Source organism: Lithobates pipiens, unplaced genomic scaffold, assembly GCF_037356315.1.
Source record: "Lithobates pipiens isolate NorthernLeopardFrog02 unplaced genomic scaffold, aLitPip1_a1.2 Scaffold_8, whole genome shotgun sequence".
Lineage (NCBI taxonomy): Eukaryota > Metazoa > Chordata > Amphibia > Anura > Ranidae > Lithobates > Lithobates pipiens.
In genome coordinates this window covers 480,650,369-480,673,882 of record NW_027507903.1, presented here as the reverse complement: position 1 = coordinate 480,673,882, position 23,514 = coordinate 480,650,369, and the positions used below count along the sequence as shown (strand labels likewise).

At 44.3% G+C, this 23,514-nt stretch overlaps 1 protein-coding gene across 3 annotated transcripts; it reads right to left on the bottom strand.

Moving 5' to 3' along the window:
* Positions 1 to 139: 139 nt before the first annotated feature.
* PEX26 (peroxisomal biogenesis factor 26) lies at positions 140 to 18,530 on the bottom strand. 3 transcript variants are annotated; one of them, XM_077468821.1, is made up of 6 exons: positions 18,239 to 18,530; positions 17,020 to 17,251; positions 11,756 to 11,896; positions 9,094 to 9,398; positions 3,427 to 3,579; positions 140 to 747 (listed from the first exon to the last, which is right to left on the bottom strand). In XM_077468821.1, the coding sequence occupies exons 1-6, from the start codon at positions 18,513 to 18,515 to the stop codon at positions 650 to 652; spliced, it is 1,206 nt and encodes a 401-aa protein (XP_077324947.1). In that variant the 5' UTR covers positions 18,516 to 18,530; the 3' UTR covers positions 140 to 649. The 3 variants fall into 3 exon arrangements, with proteins under 3 accessions (XP_077324947.1, XP_077324949.1, XP_077324948.1); XM_077468823.1 differs by having other exon boundaries at positions 18,218 to 18,366; XM_077468822.1 differs by having other exon boundaries at positions 18,103 to 18,269.
* Positions 18,531 to 23,514: the final 4,984 nt, after the last annotated feature.

The window sequence follows — 23,514 nt, the reverse complement described above, 5'->3', positions numbered from 1 at the left end:
GTTCCCTACAGTGACTGCATTCAAATAAACCAGCTAGAATCCTATGGGTTGCTATCAACATTTCCGGATCCAGAATAAAAAATGGCCAGGCCACGCTGGGGCTGGATTCAGGTCTCAGCAGACTTACAGAACGAGAATGTTGTTCTCATTCAAAAAAACTTTATTGACACGTAAACAACAAAATGACATTCATGGACGCAATCACATAATTTTAGAACTTCATTACATTTGATTTGATCAATTATTGCAGGAATTATCTTCATAGAACAGTCCGTAGCTGTGGTGGGTCTGAAAAGGATATTTGGCTGGCCACATCTGAATGCAAAGGGTGCTGCCCATAGCAACCAAGACAACATGGGGAAATCTGGCTGACAAACAGTCCACCCAAAACTCACATTTCTGTATCACACCATGCCTGCTGGTAGTTCTAAAAATGTTTATATTATGGAGAATGTCAGAGGAGGGATGCACAAAGTTGGACAGGGATACCCAAACCTCCCAGGTGGGCAGGAACAGAACCGCGAATTATGGATGGGAGGTCTCAGTTCTGCAGTTCCCAGAAGATATAAGAATCCAGCTGTATCTCAGCCCACAATACTCCATGTACAACTGAATTACCACTTTTGCACAGAAATTTCTTTACAGCTGCTCACGGCTGACTTGGCGATGTATTCTTAAAGATGTTAGCAGCAATCTGTCGCAGCAGGAGAAGCAAATGAGCGATAGGACCCTGGGACAATGGAGATGCTGAAAGGAAAACAAGTAAAACAAGTTATATACTGGCATAAAGCAAAGAATCTAATTGCTGAAATCAAATTAGGGCCTGGGTGTGAAAGGAGGAAAGTGAAAAAAAGCAGATCGTATAACAGGGGTAGGCAACTTTAACGAGGTCGAGGTCTACCTGAAGAACATGGGGGAAGTCAAAGATCACCGGGGCACAGTGTTGCCCAGTGTCGCCTCCTCATACCTGCTTTAAACCTGTAATTGCCATACTACCATGTGGCAATCACGTACATTGCATGGAAACTATAGGTTTAAATCAGGTGGTGATTTACTCACTACCTACCCAACACACTTGAATTGCTTTTCAGAGAGCAGCAGAGTCTGCTCCGTTTGTGAATGAGCCCTTAGTTGCATTTGGTAGCAGCACCCTTAAGGCTCATTCACACATAAAGTTGGAGGGTGGTAAAAACCTGTGGTTGATTCGCGGTTTTACCGCCCCCAATCCCTACCCTCTTTAACAGCTGAGGGAGCAGCCAAAGGTGTAAACATTCTGCAGCAGGAATTTAGCCCCCTGTTGCCTTTGGTGGGTGCTACCATCTGCCAATCATGACCCATTCAAGTAAATAGAGGCACTCTGCAAGCTCCCCCCCCCCCGCAACTGCATGCTTTGCGGGGTCCAAGGGATTAAAGCAGGTGGTGAGAAAGAAACACAACACTGCCTGCTTTAAACCCTTGTTTGCTGTACTGCACAAGGTTGCAGGGCACTTGCAGAGAGGCCTCATTCACTTGAATGTGTCATGCTTGGCATGTGCTACACCCACCAACCACAACAGGGCACATAATTCCTGCTGTGGCTGTGACATGTGTACCTCCTTGGCCACTGCAGAAAAAGGTAGTGCGGTTGGGGTGGGGGTGGTAAAAACACAACTATGGGGTTTCACCACCCCCCCAAACTGCAAATGTAAATGAACTGTTACTTTACCTTACTGTTCTGAGGCCCTTAGAAGGCTGCTTTCATACTGATGTGCTGCAGTTTACCTATACCGCAGGTGCAGCACAGTTGCCATTGACTTCTATTATATCCTGCAGGTGTAGTGCATTTTCTGAAAATGTACCAAAACGCCTGCATTCATAAAGCACACCAAACCCAGAGGATATAAAAAGAAGTCTACGGTACAGCAAACCCACAGGAAAGCTGCAGGTACACTGAACTACACCCACAGTGTGTGTAAACCGCAGGACATCAGTGTGAAAGCAGCCCTATACTATTATGTCTAGTGTATTGCTTCACACTGACCTGAAGATCTCTTCCTTCCTGCTGCTGGAGACTGCTAGCTGGCATAAAAGGTGGTGTGCAGTTGGTATCACCCCACATGGGACAGGAGCCAGCACTACAGAGGAGGCATCGGCTTATGTGGCTACTTCAGCGCCAACTTTACAAGTAGTCCCTCTGCACTGCACTCTGTTTGATGCTCTGGAATAGAAGGTCAGCAAGCCCAGACCACAATCTACTAGTCACCTGGCTGCAATCTACTGGTAGATCGTGGTCTAAAGGTTGCTGACCCCAAAGAGTATAAAGTCCACATTTCGTTTTATTCAAGACTTAGATCATAAAAGCATGTGTGTTTTGGGATTCAAGGGCTCCCCTTCAACAGGGCTTGGTACTACTGAACAATAAGGATGAGCTCAGGCATGTTCGCATGGAACACGTGCAGAGCCCACCAGGAAGGTGGCGCAACTCTGCGCTAATCACAGGCAATGAGACATTGCCCGATCTCTGCAGCAGCAAGTCGGCCTGTGATTAGCGCAGAGCTGCGCCGACTTCCTGAAGGGCTCTGCACGTGAACCATGCGAACGCGCCTAAGGAGTAACTCCACTTTTGTTGAAAAAATAAATAAATTCCCGTCTGAGTGATCTATGTACATTACATTAACAAATTTTGTTGCAGATTCCTGCATTTTGTTATTCTGAAGAAATGGCTGTTTGTTTGTGTCTACTGTATGTGCAGAGGGAATCTAATAGGAGTGATTTTATACTCAATCAGCTGCTGTACTTGCAGGGTTCTAATGACAAAAGTGGCTGGGTCGGCATCCCTTTAGACGTGGTTTCCCTTTGGGAGAATCTCACCAAAATTATATTTTTGTTGCAGGGGATGCCCGAAATCCAACTTGTATCTTACTGCAGATTTAAGGGAAAATCAGAAAGCCAAATCGCACAAACAGGAAAAGACATTTGTTGGGGGGTCATTCTGTACAGAACACCGTATTGTATTGAATTTTATAGAGAATTTCAGCTCTCTAATTTTCATTCTGGAGTCTTTCTTCTAGGGGAAGCTACATTTTCCCAGCTGCTGTTGGCCTTTTAAAGTCTGAACCAGTGAAAATGCCGCTAGTGTGTTTCCTGGTTGGAGCCCCACCCTCCCTTTGAGCCCACTTCAGCCTTACCCACACACACACTGGGCAAAAGGGGAAGGTTCAGCACAGGATCATGTGAGAAGAGGCTGAAGTCATGCCAAGAGGTCCTGTGAAAAAAACCTCCTAAATGACAATGTACTTTATTATAACAAACTTTGACTTTGTTCAATTCTTTATGTAGGATTGTTGATTCACTATTATTTTCAGTCTGGAGTTTTTAGATTATCTGTAATATCTGCAAGTTATTTCATCCCTTCTTCACACAGTATGCATCTACAGCTGTCCTGACCTGGATCCAGTCGCAGCAGGATGACGGACATCAGAAGAAGAGCCACCAGGACACGCTGTAATGGAATCCTGCGAACCCATGTCACCACCACGCTCAGTGCTCCATAGAGGCACCGCACCACATGCTCCCGCCTTGCCTGCAAACGTCCTGGCGCTGCAAAACAGAGAGAGCAATAGGAAACACATTATCATCTGCAATTTAATGATCCAAACTAACACCCAAGGGCTTATGTAGGCAGGCTTTGTCTATTAACACTGTGTCTTGTATCTAATTCTTGCAATATTCAAACACGCTTGGGTGAAGTATGTGACTGGCTTCTGCCTGCAGAGATCTCAATAGGACCGAAACAAAGAAACCCTAAGCAACACAGGCCGAATGGGGGAAAATAGAAGGTTTCCACACTAAAATGACGTAATTAAATAACGTAATTAATTAACCACTTTTGGACCTCCAATATACACTATATTGCCAAAAGTATTGGGACACCTGCCTTTACATGCACATTAACTTTAATGGCATCCCAGTCTTAGTCCGTAGGGTTCAATATTGCATTGGCCCATCCTTTGCAGCTATAACAGCTTCAACTCTTCTGGGAAGGCTGTCCACAATGTTTAGGTGTTTATGGGAATTTTTGACCATTCTTCCAGAAGTGCATTTTTGGAGGTCAGGCACCGATGTGGACAAGAAGGCCTGGCTCCCAGTCTTTTATTCTAATTCATCCCAAAGGTGTTCTGTTGGATTGAGGTCAGGACTCTGTGCAGGCCAGTCAAGTTCCTCCACGCCAAACTCACTCATCTATGCCTTTATGGACCTTGCTTTGTGCAATGGTGAGCAGTCATGTTGGAACAGGAAGAGGTCATCCCTAAACTGTTCCTACAAAGTTGGGAGCATGAAATTATCCAAAATGTCCTGGTATGCTGACACCTTAAGAGTTCCCTTCACTGGAACCAAGCCCAACCCATGAAAAACAGCCCCACACCATAATCCACCCCAATCCACCAAATGATTTGGAGGGGTGGCCCAATTCTTTTGGCAGTATAGTGTGGATGAGCGAGTTTGGGGTGGAGGAACTTGATTGACCTCACAAATGCGCTTCTAGAATATCTGTCAAACATTCCCATAGACACACTCCTAAACCTTGTGGACAGCCTTCCCAGAAGAGTTGAAGCTGTTATAGCTGCAAAGGGTGGGCCAACTCGATATTGAACCCTACGGACTAAGACTGGGATGCCATTAAAGTTCATCTGCATGTTCAACGGCAATCTGATATTCCATCTCTTACGGAGGAATCTTGGTCCCAGGTTAGTGAATCGCTGTTGCCTTTGGTGATTTCAGCCAGGAAGGAACGTATTCAGTTTAATAATCTCCACCGTGTGTATTATACTCCCGTCACAGTGAAACCAATCATAGTGATCACAGATGTAAGCAGTGTGGTGTTTACACCCCTTCCTTTTAGGAGGTAGCAATTCTTTAGCTCCTGATCACAACACAATATGATCTGTAAATTAACCCTTCATCTCCATTATCCTGTATATCTGCACATGAATCCCCTAATCTTCATCCTACCACCGTATGTGAAACTATGAAATGTGATCTGTTGCATTAAAGTCCCAAGGGCAAAATGTTGTTTTTGTAACTCCCACTGTATGTGATCTATATATTAACCTCTTCCACACATTCTCCCCCTCTGTGTATGACCTTTAGGTGCTGTATTTAGTGCACCATTACTTAGATCAGGGATCTACTAACTACGGCCCTTCAGCCGTTGCAGAACTACACATCCCATGAGGCATTGTAAAACTCTGACATTCACAGACATGACTAGACATGGTGGGAATTGTAGTTTCTGAACAACTGGAGGGTCCTAGTTTGGAGACCCCGACCTAGCTCTATGAGAGAATTAAAGAGGTATTAAACCCAAACATTTATTATATTTGCAGCTTAGCAATTCTTAGATGTGATGACTGCATTTGTTTTCTTTTTTAGGCTTTCTTCTATTTTCATCTGGTCGATCCAGCCAGCAAGTCTGTTGTTTTTCAAAAGAACAAGCTCTCCGGCAGAATGTATCAGTTACAGAGATGAGACAAACCATCTAACACTAGCGGGGATGCTTCCAATTATCAACTTTATGTAAAACCTTTATCCCAAAAACCAAACAAAAATGGTTTGATGTAACTGCTTATAAAATATTAGCTGGAGTTTGGCTTCAAAATATTAGTGTATTTAAATCTGCTAATACGTCTAACACTCCCCTCCCCCAAGACCAACAATTCTGCTGTCCAAAGGTGCCCCCTGTGCTCATTCATCCAGAGTTGGGGCACTGTGATCCAAGTGATGTGTTACTGGCCAGATCACCAAGTGAAATGCTTGCGAAAGGAAACCTGATGCAGCCACCATATCCAAGGGTTGGTAAGCTGCAATATGTTACATTTTTGTTTTTGGATTTAATACTGCTTTAAACCCAAAATCAAATATTCATTTTATTGCAGCTTACAAATTCTTAGATGTGATGGCTGTAATTGTTTTCTATTTTAGGCTTTCTTTCCTTTCCAAAAAGTCTATTGTTTTTTAACAGAACACGCTGTCCTGCAGATGTAGCAGGTAGAGAGAGAGGGTTGAGACAAATCATTCAGCACTGATAGGGGTGCTTACAATGATTAGCTTTTATTTATTTAAAACATGTATGCCAAGTGGAAAAAAACAGTTGCTGTAACTACTTAATAAGGCTTCTTTCACACTGGGGCGGCCGGCGTCGGCAGTAAAACGGCGCTGTTTACCGTTGTTTTAGCGGCGCTATTCGACCACTAGCGGGGCACTTTAATCCCACGCTAGCGGCCGAAAAAAGGTTAAAAGCAGCGTTTTGCCAGCGCCGCCCCATTGATTTCAATGGGCAGCGACGCTTTAGGAGCGGTGTATATACGCTCCTACAGCACTGCAAAGATGCTGCTTGCAGGAATTTTTTTAAGCACTCGGGCTTTCACACTGGAGAGACAGGCATTATTGTTAGCGCTGTATCGCCTGTAAAGCGTCTCAGTGTGAAAGTAGCCCTAGTGTTAGCTGGAGTTTGGCTTCAATTTGTTAGTGTATCTAAATCTGCTAGTGCATCTAACATTACCCTCCCCCAGACTGACAATGCTGCTGACCAAAGGTGTTTCTATTGCTCCTTCATCCAGAATGGGGGCACTCTTAGCCCTTGTACACACGGTCGGATATTCCGATGGACAATGTCCGATAGGACCGTGTTGTCGGATAATCCGACAGTGTGTGGTCTCCATCGGACTGTTTCCATCGGAGTATCCGACGGACCAAGTTTTCCAACTTGTCTATAAAATTTTCTGACAACATGCTCCGATCGGACTTTGTCCCATCAGGTGTAGAGAATTCCGATCGGACAAAGTGCCACGCATGCTCAGATCAAATTCCTAGACCAAAGCTATTGGCTACTAGCCTGAACGTAGACCCGTCGTAACGAAATAACGTCATCACGCTAAGTACGATCGGATTTTCTGACAACTTTGTCCGACTGTGTGAATGCAATAGTTTCAGACAAAATCCGACGGATTTGGTTGTCGAAATGTCCGACCGTGTGTACAAGGGCTAATAGAGTAGATGTGTTACTGGCCAGATCATCCGGTAAAAACGGAGGGTGGAAAAGCCTAAAGAAAGAAAACAAATGCAGCCACCATATATAATGATTGGTAAGCCGCAATATATTACAATTTTGCTTTCGGGTTTATTACCGCTTTAATCACCGCAATACCAGCATGTCATCTTGGGGTGTCTACTTTACATAAAGGGATCATTTGTACTCTCCTGGCATTTTTATTTTTACAGAAAAATGAATTGCATCAATTTCCAAACCAGCTTTGATCATCTGATCGATCAAAACCAGTAAATGATTTAAGTGTATTAACCACTTCAATACTAAACACTTTTACCCCCTTCCTGCCCAGGCCAAATTTCAGCTTTCAGTCACACTTTGAATGACAATTGTGCGGTCATGCAACTCCGTACCGATATGATATTTTTATTTATTTTTTTCACACAAATGGTGCTTTCTTTCGGTGGTATTTAATCACTACTGGGTTTTTGGTGGTTTTTTTGCTGACTAAAGGAATTAAGACTTTTTAACATTAAAAACACATTTCTTTTCCTTTCTGTTATAACATTTTGCAAATAAATAATCTTTCTTCATAAATTTAGGCCAAAATGTATTCTGCTACATTTCACTGGTGAAAATAACCCAAATCCATGTATATTTTTTAATCTGTAGGAAAGTTATAGATTCCACAAACTATGGTACAAATATGTGAAAATTGATCAACCCTGATGTAATGACGGCCTATCTCATTTCTTGAGCCCCGAAAATGCCAGGACAGTACAAATTATGCCTTTTTGGAAAGTAGACAGTCCAAGTTATTTAGTAAGAGGCATGGCAAGTATTTTGAAGTTGTAATTTTTTGTCATAATTTTTTTGAAGATAAAGAAATAAAAAAAAAATTGTGTTTAAAATGTTTTACATCCTGTCACCAATGCAGTACAAGGTCATCATATAACAAGTGAGGCGGTAATCAGGGACAGATCGATTGGTGACAGTATGTAAAAAAATAAAAATAAAAAAACTATAGTAACACTGTACTACTCTGGGAAGGTGATCAGGATTTTTTAAAAAAAAAATTGTAACACACCATGATTGCTTATAACTGAGAATTTTACAGTTAAAATGAACCATTTTTTCTGAATGAAAACCATCAATTTAATGTTTACTATTCTGATTAGCTGAGATTGGCCTCGTCTGTACCATGTGATCACTGTGACCAATCACAGGGCTCATCACAGCAAATCACATGACAATTGTACACAATGAATGGCTTTTTATGCAATTGTCATGTGATTTGCTGTGATTGGCCATAGCAATCACATGATACTGGCAGCGAGCTGATACAGTGATCTGTCATCGTCTGTGTCCAGTGGACACAGCGGGTGACAGATCGTGCCGGAGTGCCGCCTGTGGGGCTCGCGTGAGGCGCAATCCTGGAAGGGAGCTATATGATGTCTTACCACGATAAAAGCACAGGTGGGAAGGGGTTAAAAAAAGTAAATGGTTACAGTGTATCTAAACCCGAGAACAAAAATGTAAAAAACAAAACAAAAAAAATTTAATATATTGCAGCTTAGCAGACCTGGTAGCTGCATCAATTTTCTTATTTTTCCCCTGTATCTACGGCTAAGAACCATTGTCCACTCTCCTAGTCTCCGTAACATAAAGGTGTTCTGTAGTCACCAAGAAAAGCTGGGAAAAAATGTAACTAATAGAGTACGGTATAGAAAATGATCAACTCAAAGGATTTCTGGCAGGATCAACAGGTCCCCCCCCCCCCCCACACACACTTATCGAACAGGTATAACCAAATGCTTTCAACCTCTGCAGACTTCTATTTGACTGAAAGTTGGAGGAGAGCTTCAGAAATTGGCAAGTGTATAGCCAGCACGGAGATAGGTGGGCTGCCAAAAGTTCTAGATGACAGTCTGTGTTATCCAATAACCCCCCCCCCCCCCCCCCCCCCCTGACCAATTACAAAGGATTGAAAGGAAAATTTGATTGACTGCTTCCCTCAGACAGTCAGATATAGGAGGAGTTCTGTCACTTGGAAGAGATGCTCATACCTGAAGGACAGTGTGGCTCCCCCGGAATCTCGCTCTCAGCTTCTTCCCCTGCCTGCTTTAGACGCCTCCTCTCTTCAGCCACGGCTGTGAGGACCACTTCCTGTTGCTGCGTGGTGAATGCACTGGGGTCCTGTGCCAGCTCCTCAGCCTCTGACAAGTGACCAAGGGGGAGCAAAATACGCAGCAGATGGAGCTCTGACACTTTTTGGTACCCTGGCAGGAGCTGATTCTTAGGATCTTTCAACCAATCACGGCTCAGATCTAGCATGACATGGGGCTGCTTCACACTGCTGTACAGGAGGAGGCTGCAGAGAAACAGAATGTTCAGTTGTAAGTGGATATCACACAGAAGCAATCCCTAGAGGAGAATTGGCATCAGAAAACTCTCAGCTCCATCACTAATTACTCACCACAGACCACCATAGGAAGTTCATTTTTTTTAAAAAATCTGCTTTTAAAGTGGACTTGTCATCAGCTATATGATTTCATCGTAGCTTAAGATGTGATGTATTTATGAATACAGAGCTGCATACAATTGTGTCTTTTAGATCTGGCTGAAGTTCAGATTTAAGCCCTGGGCTTTGTGAGGTCTGAGCCCCAATCTATTATCAGGACTGCTGGAAAAGCCTGAAGAGGATTGTTAGGATAGAGCTGAAAATAGGGATCCCCTACCAACTTGTTCTTAATTTAAGCGCAGAGCCCGGATGTCTTTAGGTCTCATGCATATGGACGTTAGTAGCTTCTGTGTGCCGAAGTATAAAATCCTTTGCTCTTTCCTTTGCCCAGAGAGCCGAACAAGCCATATGCAGCCACCAATACAAGTGAATGCTGATGTGGGTGCTTACTTACAGGTGTGTATACAGAATTTCTTCCTAAAACGCAAAAGTGGCACATATGGGGAGAAATGCCATATGTGCATGCACAAGTAAGCACTGATGCAGAAGCAATCTATGTTTACACAAGTACAACCATGTACAGCCATTCACTTGTATTGGCTGCTGCACACAGCACATGCAGCTCACAGGGTGCAGCAAAGCGCTGGGTATTTTATGCTTCAGCACACAGAGCTGCTGAACATCCATGTGCACAAGGCCTTGCTGGAGTGGGGATAGGTTATAATGTTTAGATTGCTGCCTGTGTCTTCCTGCAGCTGTAACATCCACACCCCTCATTGATTGTATGGGTGTCCCTGGAACAGGAAGTAAGGAAACATCCCCCTTATGGGGGTCACAGACAGGATTAAAGTGAAAGTAAAGTCCACCTGTTAACTTGTACCTACAGTAAGCCTGTAATAAATAGAGCTTACTTGTAGGTACAGTGAATATCTTCTAAACTTGGACGGTTTGGGAAATATTCACATGGGATGCAGCCAGTGACGTCACCTGTGCCATACCTTCAGAGTTCCATTCCAGGGCAGGAGCTCCCGCACGCATGTGTGGGAGTGACATCATTGTGGCCCCCGACATTCATACAGCTGGAGCCCGCAAACTCAGATGGAAGATCGGGTAAAGATGGAAACGCTGGGGAGCTGTGACAGCACCGCACTGGAGGGCTCCATGTGCAGGCAAGTCTGTCACAATGTGCTAGAATGTGATGCATTCTAGCATGTTATTACATTATTCTGCAGGGGCCCAATGTTTTTATTTCTGTGACGGTTTACTACTGCTTTAAAAACATGACAGAAATTTTAAAGGATAAGTTCACCTTTAGGAGCATGTTACATGTTACACTGTGAATGAAAAACTACAAGTACCATCATCCACTGGGGCAGGCGTACTTGTAGTCTGAGTGGGATGCTCGGCTCAATTACAGTTCATTCATTCTTCCTCTAGCTTTGTAACTGAAAGTCTGTACAGGGATATGAACACAAAGCTAGAGGAAGACTGTGCAGGAGCCTGACATTGCACCTGTGAACCGCTGACCTTGGGTGCAATGCTCTGCAGGCTGCAGTAAAAAAAAAAAAATAGCAAAAATATGTGCATTAATTTATTTGGAAAGGGGATATTATCCTTTACTCTTCCCTGCTCCAAAACAAAAACTAAAAAAGAATGTATCTCCTGACCTGTTCCTGTCCAAAACTTTATCCCAGAGATCTTTTGACAATGCCTTGCCACCCATAGTTGATGGTTTGCTTCAGCTGCACTACCAGGGACTGAAATTCTTCAGGAAAGCTCTTTATGCTGAGCTAATCAAAATGACTACAGTTGAAAGTCGAATGGCTGTTTGTGCCATTGAGAAGGTGATTAGCTACACCTGATTGCATTTACAAGTCCTTTTTAGGAGGAGGTGATCCTTTTCCCAACCCAGTAATTCTATTTTTGAACTTTTAAGTGTATGTGTATACATATCTTATGTGATAAAAGATTACACTTTCCATCTACATATGAATGAAATAGTACCCTAATAGACTGTATTTACTCAATGACATGTCACTTGTAGACTATCTGCTCCTACTGTGTAATACAAAGCATTTGCAGGTAATAGAGGCAGTACATGTGATGACAGCAGAGAGGGGGAAAGGAGTTGGATAAAAGAGATGCATCCTGAAATTTTTGCTGATATTTTTTAGAACGTATCTCTTTGTGTCAGTGGTTGTCCACACTAGCAGAAGGGTGGCCACTGGCCACTGTATGGAGAATTTCTTGGGTCAGATGACCATTACCACAGCTCCATGATGTTGTGTGGCATCTCCTGTGCGCTCTGGTAATACTGAAAGAGCCAGGGCAGGACCTCCCTCCATTGCTCCATCTCAGCCAGGGCCTGAATCCCGATCACACACAGCGAGGCCTTCACTTGTCCATTCCTGAAGGGAGAAACAATTGATCAGTTCTTTCATCTCACTCACCAGAGGCTCACTGTGAATTATGCATTTTTTTTTACCAAAAACCGTCTATGATCTGCATAATCTTCTGTCATATGACAATCTCCCCAAACTATTGAGTTTAAATTAAATCAGGCAGGGCCTTATTTCACAATTTTCGATTGATCTAAAAGAGATTGATTCAGATTGTATTATCTGTAGTCAGTGTGCCAATGAGAACACAATAGTAAATACTGGAAAGTTGAGCTCTGTTAACAACTAGAATGTTGTGCATAAAGCATTCACCATGGCTGCCTCAGGAAGGAGAGATTTACTGGTCCTGAATCAATTTAGGGTGGGAAAAATCCAGAAAAATCCTATAAAGTAGACTTGTAATCAAATAGAATTTTCATGAGTAATGTGTAAAGTTAACAGCATTAACTGATCATAATAGTACTCTTGATTTTTCCTGTTATTTAATCTCATGCAATGCATTCCCATATACAATTTTTGTTTTATTTTAAAATTAGATAGGCGCAAAGACACCATATCTTTGGTCTTTTTAACATTGTGATACGTTAATAAAACATTTTTATTTATTTTTTTTAGTTGATGCATGCTCCTTTTCTGGCCGGTATAGTCTGACATCCCTCTGGTTTTCCTGTTGTGTAAATGTAACACATCCAGGTATTTATTGCTTCTCGCAGAGATCACAGTCACGCAACAAACCCCCCCCCATGCCTTCATCTTCTTTTCTCTACAGGAGGAAGGAGCCATCTTTGTTTTGGGCATCATCCATGGTCACCATCTTTTTCCTGGTCAGATGGATATGACACAGTCATGGAAATGTTGGTGCCTATGTAATTCTGTCTGAAACATAGCAGCCCCTGCTGCAGCATCTCCCCTTGTGACTTTCTACAAAGTTACAATGTTGCAGTCTCATCAAAGGGAGAGAGGAGACTGAAGAAATGCTCCCTCCTGTCTGCAGCTGCCTGGTGAAATCATCTCAGCTTTGGCAAAGTCACTGACTGGAGCTCAGAGCTTTTTAATGATAAAGCAGAAAGAGGAATAATAATGCAGGGATAGCTACCAGCCCACAATGATCTGTAAGCCACTATTGACTGAGGATTAGTTAGCACTAAGCACTGCAAGTAGAAATCTAATCTGGGTTCCACCAAATAAAATCCATAGGCATGTCACATGCACTGATATTATCAGTTAAATTGGAACTCTTGTAAAACAACTTAAAGGATAAGTTCACCTTTTGTAACATGTTACACCCTGAACATAGGTGTAACATGTTACAAATGTACTGGTCCACGCATTTCATCTAAAGAAAAACACGGCCGTGCGGGTCTCTGCTCACATCATTTATTCAGTGTTCGTAGAGTGAATGTTCTACAACTACCGACAGCCTTTGCAGACATTGGTTTGTAGTTCTCAATAAACTACCACAGCGCTGTTGAGAGCTGTGGTAGTTAAAGGTGTTGTAAAGGTTTGTGTTTTTTCACCTTAATGCATCCTATGCATTCATAGGATGCATTAAGGATGTATTGCAAGATGCATTAAGGATGCATTGCAGGACCAAGTCATACACTTGGCGTCTATGGACGCCAAGTGTATGACACGGGAGCGCGCCTGCAAGCTAACCCCCTCAGGAAAGAGCTTCCAAGAGAGGGGTTAGCTTTAGCGGGGAGGAGCTGAGACAGCCGCCGTGGGACCCCAGAACAGCAGGGTCGGGGCCACTCTGTGCAAAACAAACTGCACAGTGTAGGTAAGTATAACATGTTTGTTATTAAAAAATAAATAAAAAAATAATCAAACCTATACAACCCCTTTAATTAAGTCTTCCTGTCAGTTTGTATCTGCCTGGCCATATGATATACAGGCAGACAGCTTAGGCTCGCCATACATTGTGCAATTTTCCTTTAGATTTACCAAAACCCTAAAATATGAGGTCAAACCTAAACACTCAATTTGTATGGAATCGGGCAGGCCCTTCTACTACATAGTTGAAGGTAAATCTAAAGAAAATGGAATAAGAAAATTGTATGGTGTATGGGCCATCTTTACACTGACAGTCTGAAGGAGATCTGCATGGCATCTGCGATCTGCTTTTCACTAGTGCAATTCTTTCCAGGCTCCAAAAAAAAAAAAAAAATAGTAAATGCACTTTTTTTTTTTTACCTGCAAAAAAATTTGCATTTATTATTTTTTGTTAAAATGTGAACTTATCCTTTAACCACTTGAGATCCGCGCTATAGTCAATTGACGGCTACAGCGCGGATCTCCTTTTCCGGGACTACGTCTATTGACGTAGTCCCATGCACGAGCGGCCTGCGCGCCCCCTGAGGGGCGCGCGGCGCGCTCTGTGATCGGCGAGTCTACGAGACTCGCCTGATCACCGATCCGTGCAAGGGGTCGATCCCGACCCCTTATCACGTGATCAGCTGTCAACCAATGACAGCTGATCATGTGATATAACGGAGCCGGTAATCGGCTATTATTCCTCCTCACGCTGTCAGCGCGAGGAGAAAAAAAAAAAGCCGATCACCGGCGGCCGTGATCGGGACATCAGTCCCGATCATGGCCAGCACTGCTAGTGCCCACCTGCAACCCTGTCAGTGTCCACCTGCCCCCTGCCAGTGCAACAATAAAAAAAAGTAAGTGCCACCCAGCAGTGCCCACAGTGCCACCCAGCAGTGCCCAGTGCCACCCAGCAGTGCCCACAGTGCCACCCAGCAGTGCCCACAATCTGCCTTAACAAAGGTGCTGCACCCGTGCCACATATCCGTGCCCATCAGTGTCATCTACCAGTGCCCAGCAGTGCCGCCCATCAGTGCCACCTATCAGAGCCACCTATCAGTGCCCATCAGTCCCATCTATCAGTGGTACCTATCAGTGCCCATCTGTGCCACCCATCCGTGCCACCCATCCGTGCCATCTTATGTGCCCATCAGTGCCGCCTTATCTGTGCCCATCGGTGCTGCCTTATCTGTGCCTATTTGTGCTGCCTTAACTATGCCTATCAGTGCCCACCAGTGCAGCCTATCAGTGCCCACCAATGCAGCCCATCAGTGCCCACCAATGCAGCCCACCAGTGCCCACCAATGCAGCCCACCAGTGCCCACCAATGCAGCCCATCAGTGCCCACCAATGCAGCCCATCAGTGCCCACCAATGCAGCCCATCAGTGCCCACCAGTGCAGCCCATCAGTGCAGCCTATCAGTGCCGCCTCATCAGCGCACTTCAATGAAGGTGAAAAATGACCCGTTTGCAAAATTTTATAACAAACTTTTAAACATGATTTTTTTTTTTTTTTTGCATCTTTTTTTGTTTGTTTAGCAAAAAATAAAACCCCCAGCTGTAATTAAATACCACCAAAAGAAAGCTCTATTTGTGGGAAAAAAATGATAAAAATTTTATTTGGGTACAGTGTTGTATGCCCGCGCAATTGTCATTCAAAGTGCATCAGCGCTGAAAGCTGAAAATTGCTCTGGGACTGAGGGGGGTTTAAGTGCCCAGTAAGCAAGTGGTTAATCTACAGCTAAAATTTACACTAACTGCTGTAATTTTAGTGATTCTGTTCAGCCAATTCTGTGATCTAGTTGCACTGCAAAGCCAGGAGGGTGACACTACTTATGACCACTACAGATCCCCGTGCCACCTGCCTGCTACTTTGGCCTGTGAGCGTGTATACCATGTATACTACCTAAACACTTTCTTCTTTGGATCCCAGTTTCCAAAAAATTTTGAACTGACAGCTCTGCACAATGCAATACAAACAGATTGCCTCACAGCACAGAAACCGTCCACCATCCCCAAGACTGATTTCTGCTGTGGTGGGGATTGAGGCAATATAATATGAAGACACATTTCAAGCTATATGTAGAGTGTAAACTGATGGCACTATAGAAGTACCTGTAATAAATACATTGTAAATATTTTTTAAATGCTGAAAATACAATGGATTTGTTTTAAAATAAAATACAATTGAAATGAAAGATATTTTCATCTGTCCTGAAAAACATAATTGATTCCCAATATCCTTCGCCTTTACTTATCTCAGATGTTCTTAGGTACAGCCCATGATTCATTTGTTATGTGGGTGGGGTTTAATGCACACCTAAAAGCAAAAATATCTGTTTGGGGTGGGGTTTGTTTTTCTGGGTCAGGAAGTGGCATGGTTTGAGTTTCCTGGGTTCGGAGATGGGCGGGGCTTTTTTCCAGGGTCCAGTGGGGATGTGTTTCCTGGGTTTTGGAAGTGGGCGTGGCTTGTGTTTCCTGTGTCCAGAAGTGGGCTGGGTTTGTGTTTCAGGGTCAGGTAGTGGGTGGAGTTTGTGTTTCTGCACCAGGGAGTTTGTGTTTTTGGGTCAGGAAGTTGGTGTTATCTGTGTGTCTAGGTCAGGATTTTTGTTTCTGGGTCAGGAAGTGGGTGTGGTTTGTGTTTCCTGGGTCAAGAAATGGGCAGGGCTTGTGTTTCCTGGGTCAAGAGGTGGGTGGAGCTTGTGTTTCTGCGTCTGGGAGTTGGCAGGGTTTGCGTTTCTGGGTCAAAGAGTTGGTGGAGTTTGCTTTTCATAGACTCATGACTAAGGTTGAGCTGAGGCGTGTTCGCACAGCCCACATGCAGAGCCCGCCAGGAAGTCGGCACTGCGCTAATCAAAGGTGGTGAGCCATTTCCCGATCTGTGCAGTCATGGAACATGCCTAAGCTCATCCTTAGTCATAAGTAAGGATGAGCTCCGGCGTGTTCGCACATCCCACTTGCAGAGCCCGCCAGGAAGTCGGTGCAGCGATGCGCTAATCACAGGCAGAGACATTGTCCCGATGCACGGCTGCAGAGATCAGGAAATATCTCACTGCCTGTGATTAGCGCAGCACAGTGCTGACTTCCTGGCAGGCTCTGCACGTGGGCATGGGCAAACACGCCGGAGCTTATCCTTACTTATGACTAAGGATGAGCTCAGGCGTGTTCCACGGCTGCACAGATTGGGAAATGTCTCACCACCTTTGATTAGTGCTGCAGTGTCAGCTTCCTGGCGGGCGCCGGCACGTGGACTTGCGAAAACGCCTGAGCTCTTTCTTACTTATGACACAACCCGACAGATCTCTGCTGCACACACTCACTTTGTGTCTCCGCCACCCGCTGATAAGATCTGCAGACCCCTCTCACACAGCGCCAACGCTCCAGCAAAGTTCCTTTCCAGCACCAGCAGGTCAGCTGCGGCATCTAACAGACACACAGTTGGCGGCGTCCCTGACAGTGACAGGTGTGACCAGTCCCACATGGCGCTCAGAGAGCAGCTGGACACATTCTCGGTCACCGCCATCGCAGAGTGGTCGACATCAACAGGAGACCCTGAAAACCAAGACATGACGGTCAGGACAGAATAGGTAATTACATCCTGATAAATGAGGATTACTCCATGCAACAAAGATAAAGGGATCTGCATTAAAGCTGGCCATACATTATGCAATTTTCTTATTCAATTTCCTTTATGTAGTACGTAAGTGTTGCCCGATTGCAAACAAAAGGAAACGTGTTTCGGTTTGATCTTCTATTATATGGCTTTTGGTAAAGCTAAAAGGAAAATTGTATTAAGTATGACAAGCCTAAGATGGCCATCCACCTTACATTCCAATAGTGCAATCACACACAAATTGATCAACCCTCTCCTTGTGCCTACAACACACCTTACAATCTGGTTGTACAGGCTTCTCCAGAATTACCAAAACCAGAGCCTGCCTTAATATCCCCATTAAGCTTGTATTAAATAAGACAGTCCCTAGAAATGACATAATTATTGATTGATCTAAAGAAGATTGTACAATCAGACTATCAGAATGCTTGTGATGTCCGCCCAGAGCAGTCCCTTTAACTCTAAGGACCTCCCCATCCCTCCCGCCTTCATTTCCTGCAACCACTCCCACTGCAAGCCTGATTTCGCCTTTCATCGGTTGTGCAGCAACTCAGCAGAAGGCCACATTTACACTGAAGTGCTCCAGCCAAACATTTCTGTAGATTTCATTCTGCAAGGGAGAAGAGTATGGGTTTTATTTGTCATTTGTGTCTCTAATATCAGAATCTCCCCAGTGTGGACACTGACAAACACAAAGGATGTCATTAGAACACTTGGAGGTATAAAAACTCCCACCTCCAGAAGGGGTGTGACACTCTATGGTAGAACTACAAGTCCCAGCACTGCCCACCTGAGAAGGATGACAGCACTGCAAGAAAACCCCCACAGTGTTCCAGGTTAAGAAATCTCCCAGCATGCACCGCGCCTTCAGTCAGTCTCCCATACAATACTGGGATTTGCAGTACCTCAACCCCTCCCCCACACACCGGGGCTGAAACGATGGTCTTCAGGAAGTGCTGACTGCAGCTCCTCCCCGGTTCTGAGGCTCCGTTCTGCGCATGCGCAGTTCCTGACTCGTTTACTAGATTTGCCGAAGTCTAGGCCAGTTGTCCTATCATATACGGTCCCCCATCGGATAGTGTCCATGCGCAGTACGGGGCGGACACTATACGATGGCAGGACACTATCTGCCAGAACACCGGCAACTAGTGACGTGAAGCAGGGATTTGGCTGTTCTGTTCTGTGATTGGTTGGACGGAACATTACCTCTCAGCACTGGTTGGCTGAGCGGTACATGTCTGAACTGGGCAGTGAGAAGAGTGAGGACATGTTTACCTGGCTCTCCTATCCACATCGGATATCATGTCCATTGCTTCAGCACAACATTCATAGGATAAATCACATGTCATCTAGTGGGGAATACCGAGAGCTGTCTGTGTACAAAGCCAAGTCCCGGATAGGTGTCCAAAAACATTCATCTGCCACTGTTTTGTCACATTTGGCTACCTGCTGGACTGCGCATGCGCGACGCCGCCATATGCGTTCCAACACTGGCGATCTGCAATTGCGCTGAATTTTGTGGCCACACCCCTGAGTCCAGGTTCAAGCCCCATTATCCAAGTGGACATAGAGTTAAATTATAATTATGCTGAAAAGAAGTGAGGCTGTGCCCAAAGCGCGGCGAGCCTGCGAGGGGCTCTGTATTGGAACGCATATGGTGGCGTCGCACATGCGCACTCCAGCGGGTAGCAAAATGTGATGGGTCGCCGAATGTGACATGACACCTCTATAGTCCCTTCTACAGCCCTCATATTATCATACACAAGGAGCTTCCCGAACGTGAGCGCCTGTGATTCTTTTTTTTTATTTCCAAAACAATTATTTACATTAACCACTTCAGCCCCGGAATATTTTACCCCCTTAATGACCAGTCCATTTTGCGTGATTCGGCACTGTGCCATTTTAGCTGACAATAATGCGGTCGTGCGATGCTGTACACAAACTAAATTTGTGTCCTTTTTTTTTTCCACAAATAGAGATTGAGAATTCTTTTGGTGCTATTTGATCACCTCTGTGGTTTTTATTTTTTGCGCTATAAACCAAAAAAGCGACAAAAACTTTTTGATCTAATAAATATAGCCAAAAATGTTTTAAAAAAAAGATATGTCTTCATCAGTTTAGGCCAATATATATTCTACATACTTTTGGTAAACAAAAGTGCAAAAAGTGTATATTGATTGGTTTGCAAATGGGTTTTTTGGTGCCTAAACTGATACCAAAAATGAAATATACACTAGGCCAAAAACCGATACCGAAAATGACTGGTTTTAAAACATATTTTTATATAAAAAAGTATTTTTATATTTTAAATAAAACGTATGCATTTTTATTATATAACACACTGCTAATAATATTAGCAAAATTTACATGAGGTGCACCTCTATCAGATCCGATCAGCCCCTACCCTGTCCACCTTTAGGAAATCCCTGAAAACTCATTTATTAAGGGAAGCCTATCCCACACCCACCTAACAACTGTCCCTGAGCCACCGCCATCAAATCATTCCCTGCATCTATTACCTTTTGTACCACCACCCCCTCCCTTTAGAATGTAAGATCTATGAGTAGGGCCCTTCTGTACCTTTTGTATTTTGTACTGTAATTGTGTTGTCCCCCCCCCCCCTATACATTGTAAAGCACTGTGTAATATGTTGGCGCAATATAAATCGTGTATAATAATATGATACAGGAGATGGTCAGAGACTGCAGATGTAGTACAGGAGATGATCGGAGACTGCAGATGTGGTACAGGAGATGATCGGAGACTGAAGATGTGGTACAGGAGATGATCAGAGACTGCAGATGTGGTACAGTAGATGGTCAGAGACTGCAGACGTGGTACAGGTGATGACCGGAGACTGCAGACGTGGTACAGGTGATGACCGGAGACTGCAGACGTGGTACAGGAGATGATCAGAGACTGCAGACGTGGTACAGGAGATGATCAGAGACTGCAGATGTGGTACAGGTGATGACCGGAGACTGCAGACGTGGTACAGGAGATGATCGGAGACTGCAGACGTGGTACAGGAGATGGTCAGAGACTGCGGACGTGGTACAGGAGATGATCAGACTGCTGACGTGGTACAGGAGATGATCAGAGACTGCTGACGTGGTACAGGAGATGATCAGAGACTGCAGACGTGGTACAGAAGATCAATGCAGCCTCACCAGTGTCCATCAAATGTAGCCTACCAGTGCCCGTCATTTGCAGTCTGCCTGTGCCTCACCAGTGCCCAGCAGTTTACCAGTGCCCATCATGCAGCCTGCCTTAGTATGTCAGACAGGATCAAGACAGTGCAGTGTTAGCAATTCAAAGCCAAGAACAGTGCTCTATCTATGGAGGAAAGCTGTCAGCACACCACGTTAAGGAGCGGCGGCTTTGATCTGTGATTTTTAGCGGTATTGTGACAGACAGATCGGACGCATTTTTTTTTCTAACTGTATGGGGATACCACTGACAGGGGGAGGAGACATCATTGTTCCTACTTCAGGATTGAGTGTGCTACATACCCTAAAGCCCCATACACACTATCAGATTTTCTGCTGGTTTTTGTCTTCAGATTTACCAAAACCATATAATATGAGGTCAAACCTTAGGAGTTTCAATTTGTATGCAATCAGGCAGGCCCTTGCACTACATGGTTTTGGTAAATCTGAAGACAAAAATCAGCAGAAAATCTGATAGTGTGTATGGGGCTTTAGTCTGGAAAGGACTACTGGGGTTGTACGCACAGCCTGGCCACCGCAGCGGCTTGACACTTGACAAAAAAACGATGACAAGTGTCAAGTCGCTGCGGTGGCCAGGCTGTGCGTAAAACCCCAGTACTCCTTTTCAGACTTAGGTTATGTAGCACACTCAATTCTGGAGTAGGAACAACGATGTCTCCTCCCCCAGTCAGTGCTATCCCCATACAGTTAGAACACACTGAGGGAACACACGTTTAACCCCTTGATCGCTCCCTAGTGTTAACCCCTTCCCTGCCAATACCGCTAAAAATCAGATCACCGTCATTACTAGTAAAAAAATTAATAAATAATAAAAATGCCAAAAAAAAATGTGCGCAAACCAATCAATATACACTTATTGCGTTTTTGTTTATAAAAAATATTTAGAATAGATATTGGCCTAAACTGATGAAGAAATTAGTTTTTTAAAATCATTTTTGGGGATATTTTATTATAGCATAAAGTAAAAAAATATAGTTTTTGTTTTTTTAACCACTTAAGGACCGCCGTATTGCCATTGTACATCATTATCGGACCCCCTCCCGCTGGATACGGCGGTCCGGTTCGCTGCAGGAGCGATCCGTGATGAGGGGATGGCCGTTGGTTTCTGGCCATCCCCTCTCGATCGCTCCTGGCCAATGACAAGCTTCCTCCCACTGTGTATTGTATACACAGGAAGGAGGAAGTGATGTCATTCTCCTCGGGGCAGTCTTTTTGACCGGACTACGAGGAGAAGACAAAAAGTAAGTGTGCACCAACACTACACTGACATGTAGGTACACACAGGCACACAAACCCCCCCCCCCCCCCCGATCGCCCCCCCCAGTCACAGTGTCACTGATTGCATTGATCATTTATTTACTGATCACTGCATTCAGTGTCAGTTGTAAAAGTAAAAACTGTCAGGGCAGTTAGTGTTAGGTCCAGGGTAGCCCCCTATCACCCCCCAATAAAGATTTAACCCCCTGATTGCCCTTAGAGTTAACCCTTTCACCCCCCTTTGCCAGTGTCACTAAGCAATCTTTTTTCTGATCGCTGCATTAGTGTCGCTATTGTCGCTAGGTAGCTAGTTATTTTTTTAGGTTCACTGCCAGGTTTTTATAGCGCTAGGTACCGCGATATACTACCCAATAATGGTTTTAACCCCCTGATTGCCCCTAGAGTTAACCCTTTAACCCCCTTTTGCCAGTGTCACTAAGCGATCATTTTTCTGATCGCTGCATTAGTGTCGCTAGGTAGCTAGTTATTTTTTTAGGTTCACCGCCAGGTTTTTATAGCGCTAGGTACCCCGATATACTACCCAATAATGGTTTTAACCCTCTGATTGCCCCTAGTTAACCCTTTCACCCCCTTTTGCCAGTGTCACTAAGCGATCATTTTTCTGATCGCTGCATTAGTGTCGCTAGTGTCGCTAGGTAGCTAGTTATTTTTTTAGGTTTACCGCCAGGTTTTTATAGCGCTAGGTACCCCGATATACTAACCAATAATGGTTTTAACCCCCTGATTGCCCCTAGTTAACCCTTTCACCCCCTTTTGCCAGTGTCACTAAGCGATCATTTTTCTGATCGCTGCATTATTGTCGCTAGGTAGCTAGTTATTTTTTTAGGTTCACCGCCAGGTTTTTATAGCGCTAGGTACCCCGATATTCTACCCAATAATGGTTTTAACCCCCTGATTGCCCCTAGTTAACCCTTTCACCCCCTTTTGCCAGTGTCACTAAGCGATCATTTTTCTGATCGCTGCATTAGTGTCGCTAGGTAGCTAGTTATTTTTTTAGGTTTACCGCCAGGTTTTTATAGCGCTAGGTACCCCGATATACTACCCAATAATGGTTTTAACCCCCTGATTGCCCCTAGAGTTAACCCTTTAACCCCCTTTTGCCAGTGTCACTAAGCGATCATTTTTCTGATCGCTGCATTAGTGTCGCTAGGTAGCTAGTTATTTTTTTAGGTTCACTGCCAGGTTTTTATAGCGCTAGGTACCCCGATATACTACCCAATAATGGTTTTAACCCCCTGATTGCCCCTAGAGTTAACCCTTTAACCCCCTTTTGCCAGTGTCACTAAGCGATCATTTTTCTGATCGCTGCATTAGTGTCGCTAGGTAGCTAGTTATTTTTTTAGGTTCACCGCCAGGTTTTTATAGCGCTAGGTACCCCGATATACTACCCAATAATGGTTTTAACCCTCTGATTGCCCCTAGTTAACCCTTTCACCCCCTTTTGCCAGTGTCACTAAGCGATCATTTTTCTGATCGCTGCATTAGTGTCGCTAGTGTCGCTAGGTAGCTAGTTATTTTTTTAGGTTCACCACCAGGTTTTTATAGCGCTAGGTACCCCAATATACTACCCAATAATGGTTTTAACCCCCTGATTGCCCCTAGTTAACCCTTTCACCCCCTTTTGCCAGCGTCACTAAGCGATCATTTTTCTGATTGCTGCATCAGTGTCGCTAGTGTCGCTAGGTAGCTATTTT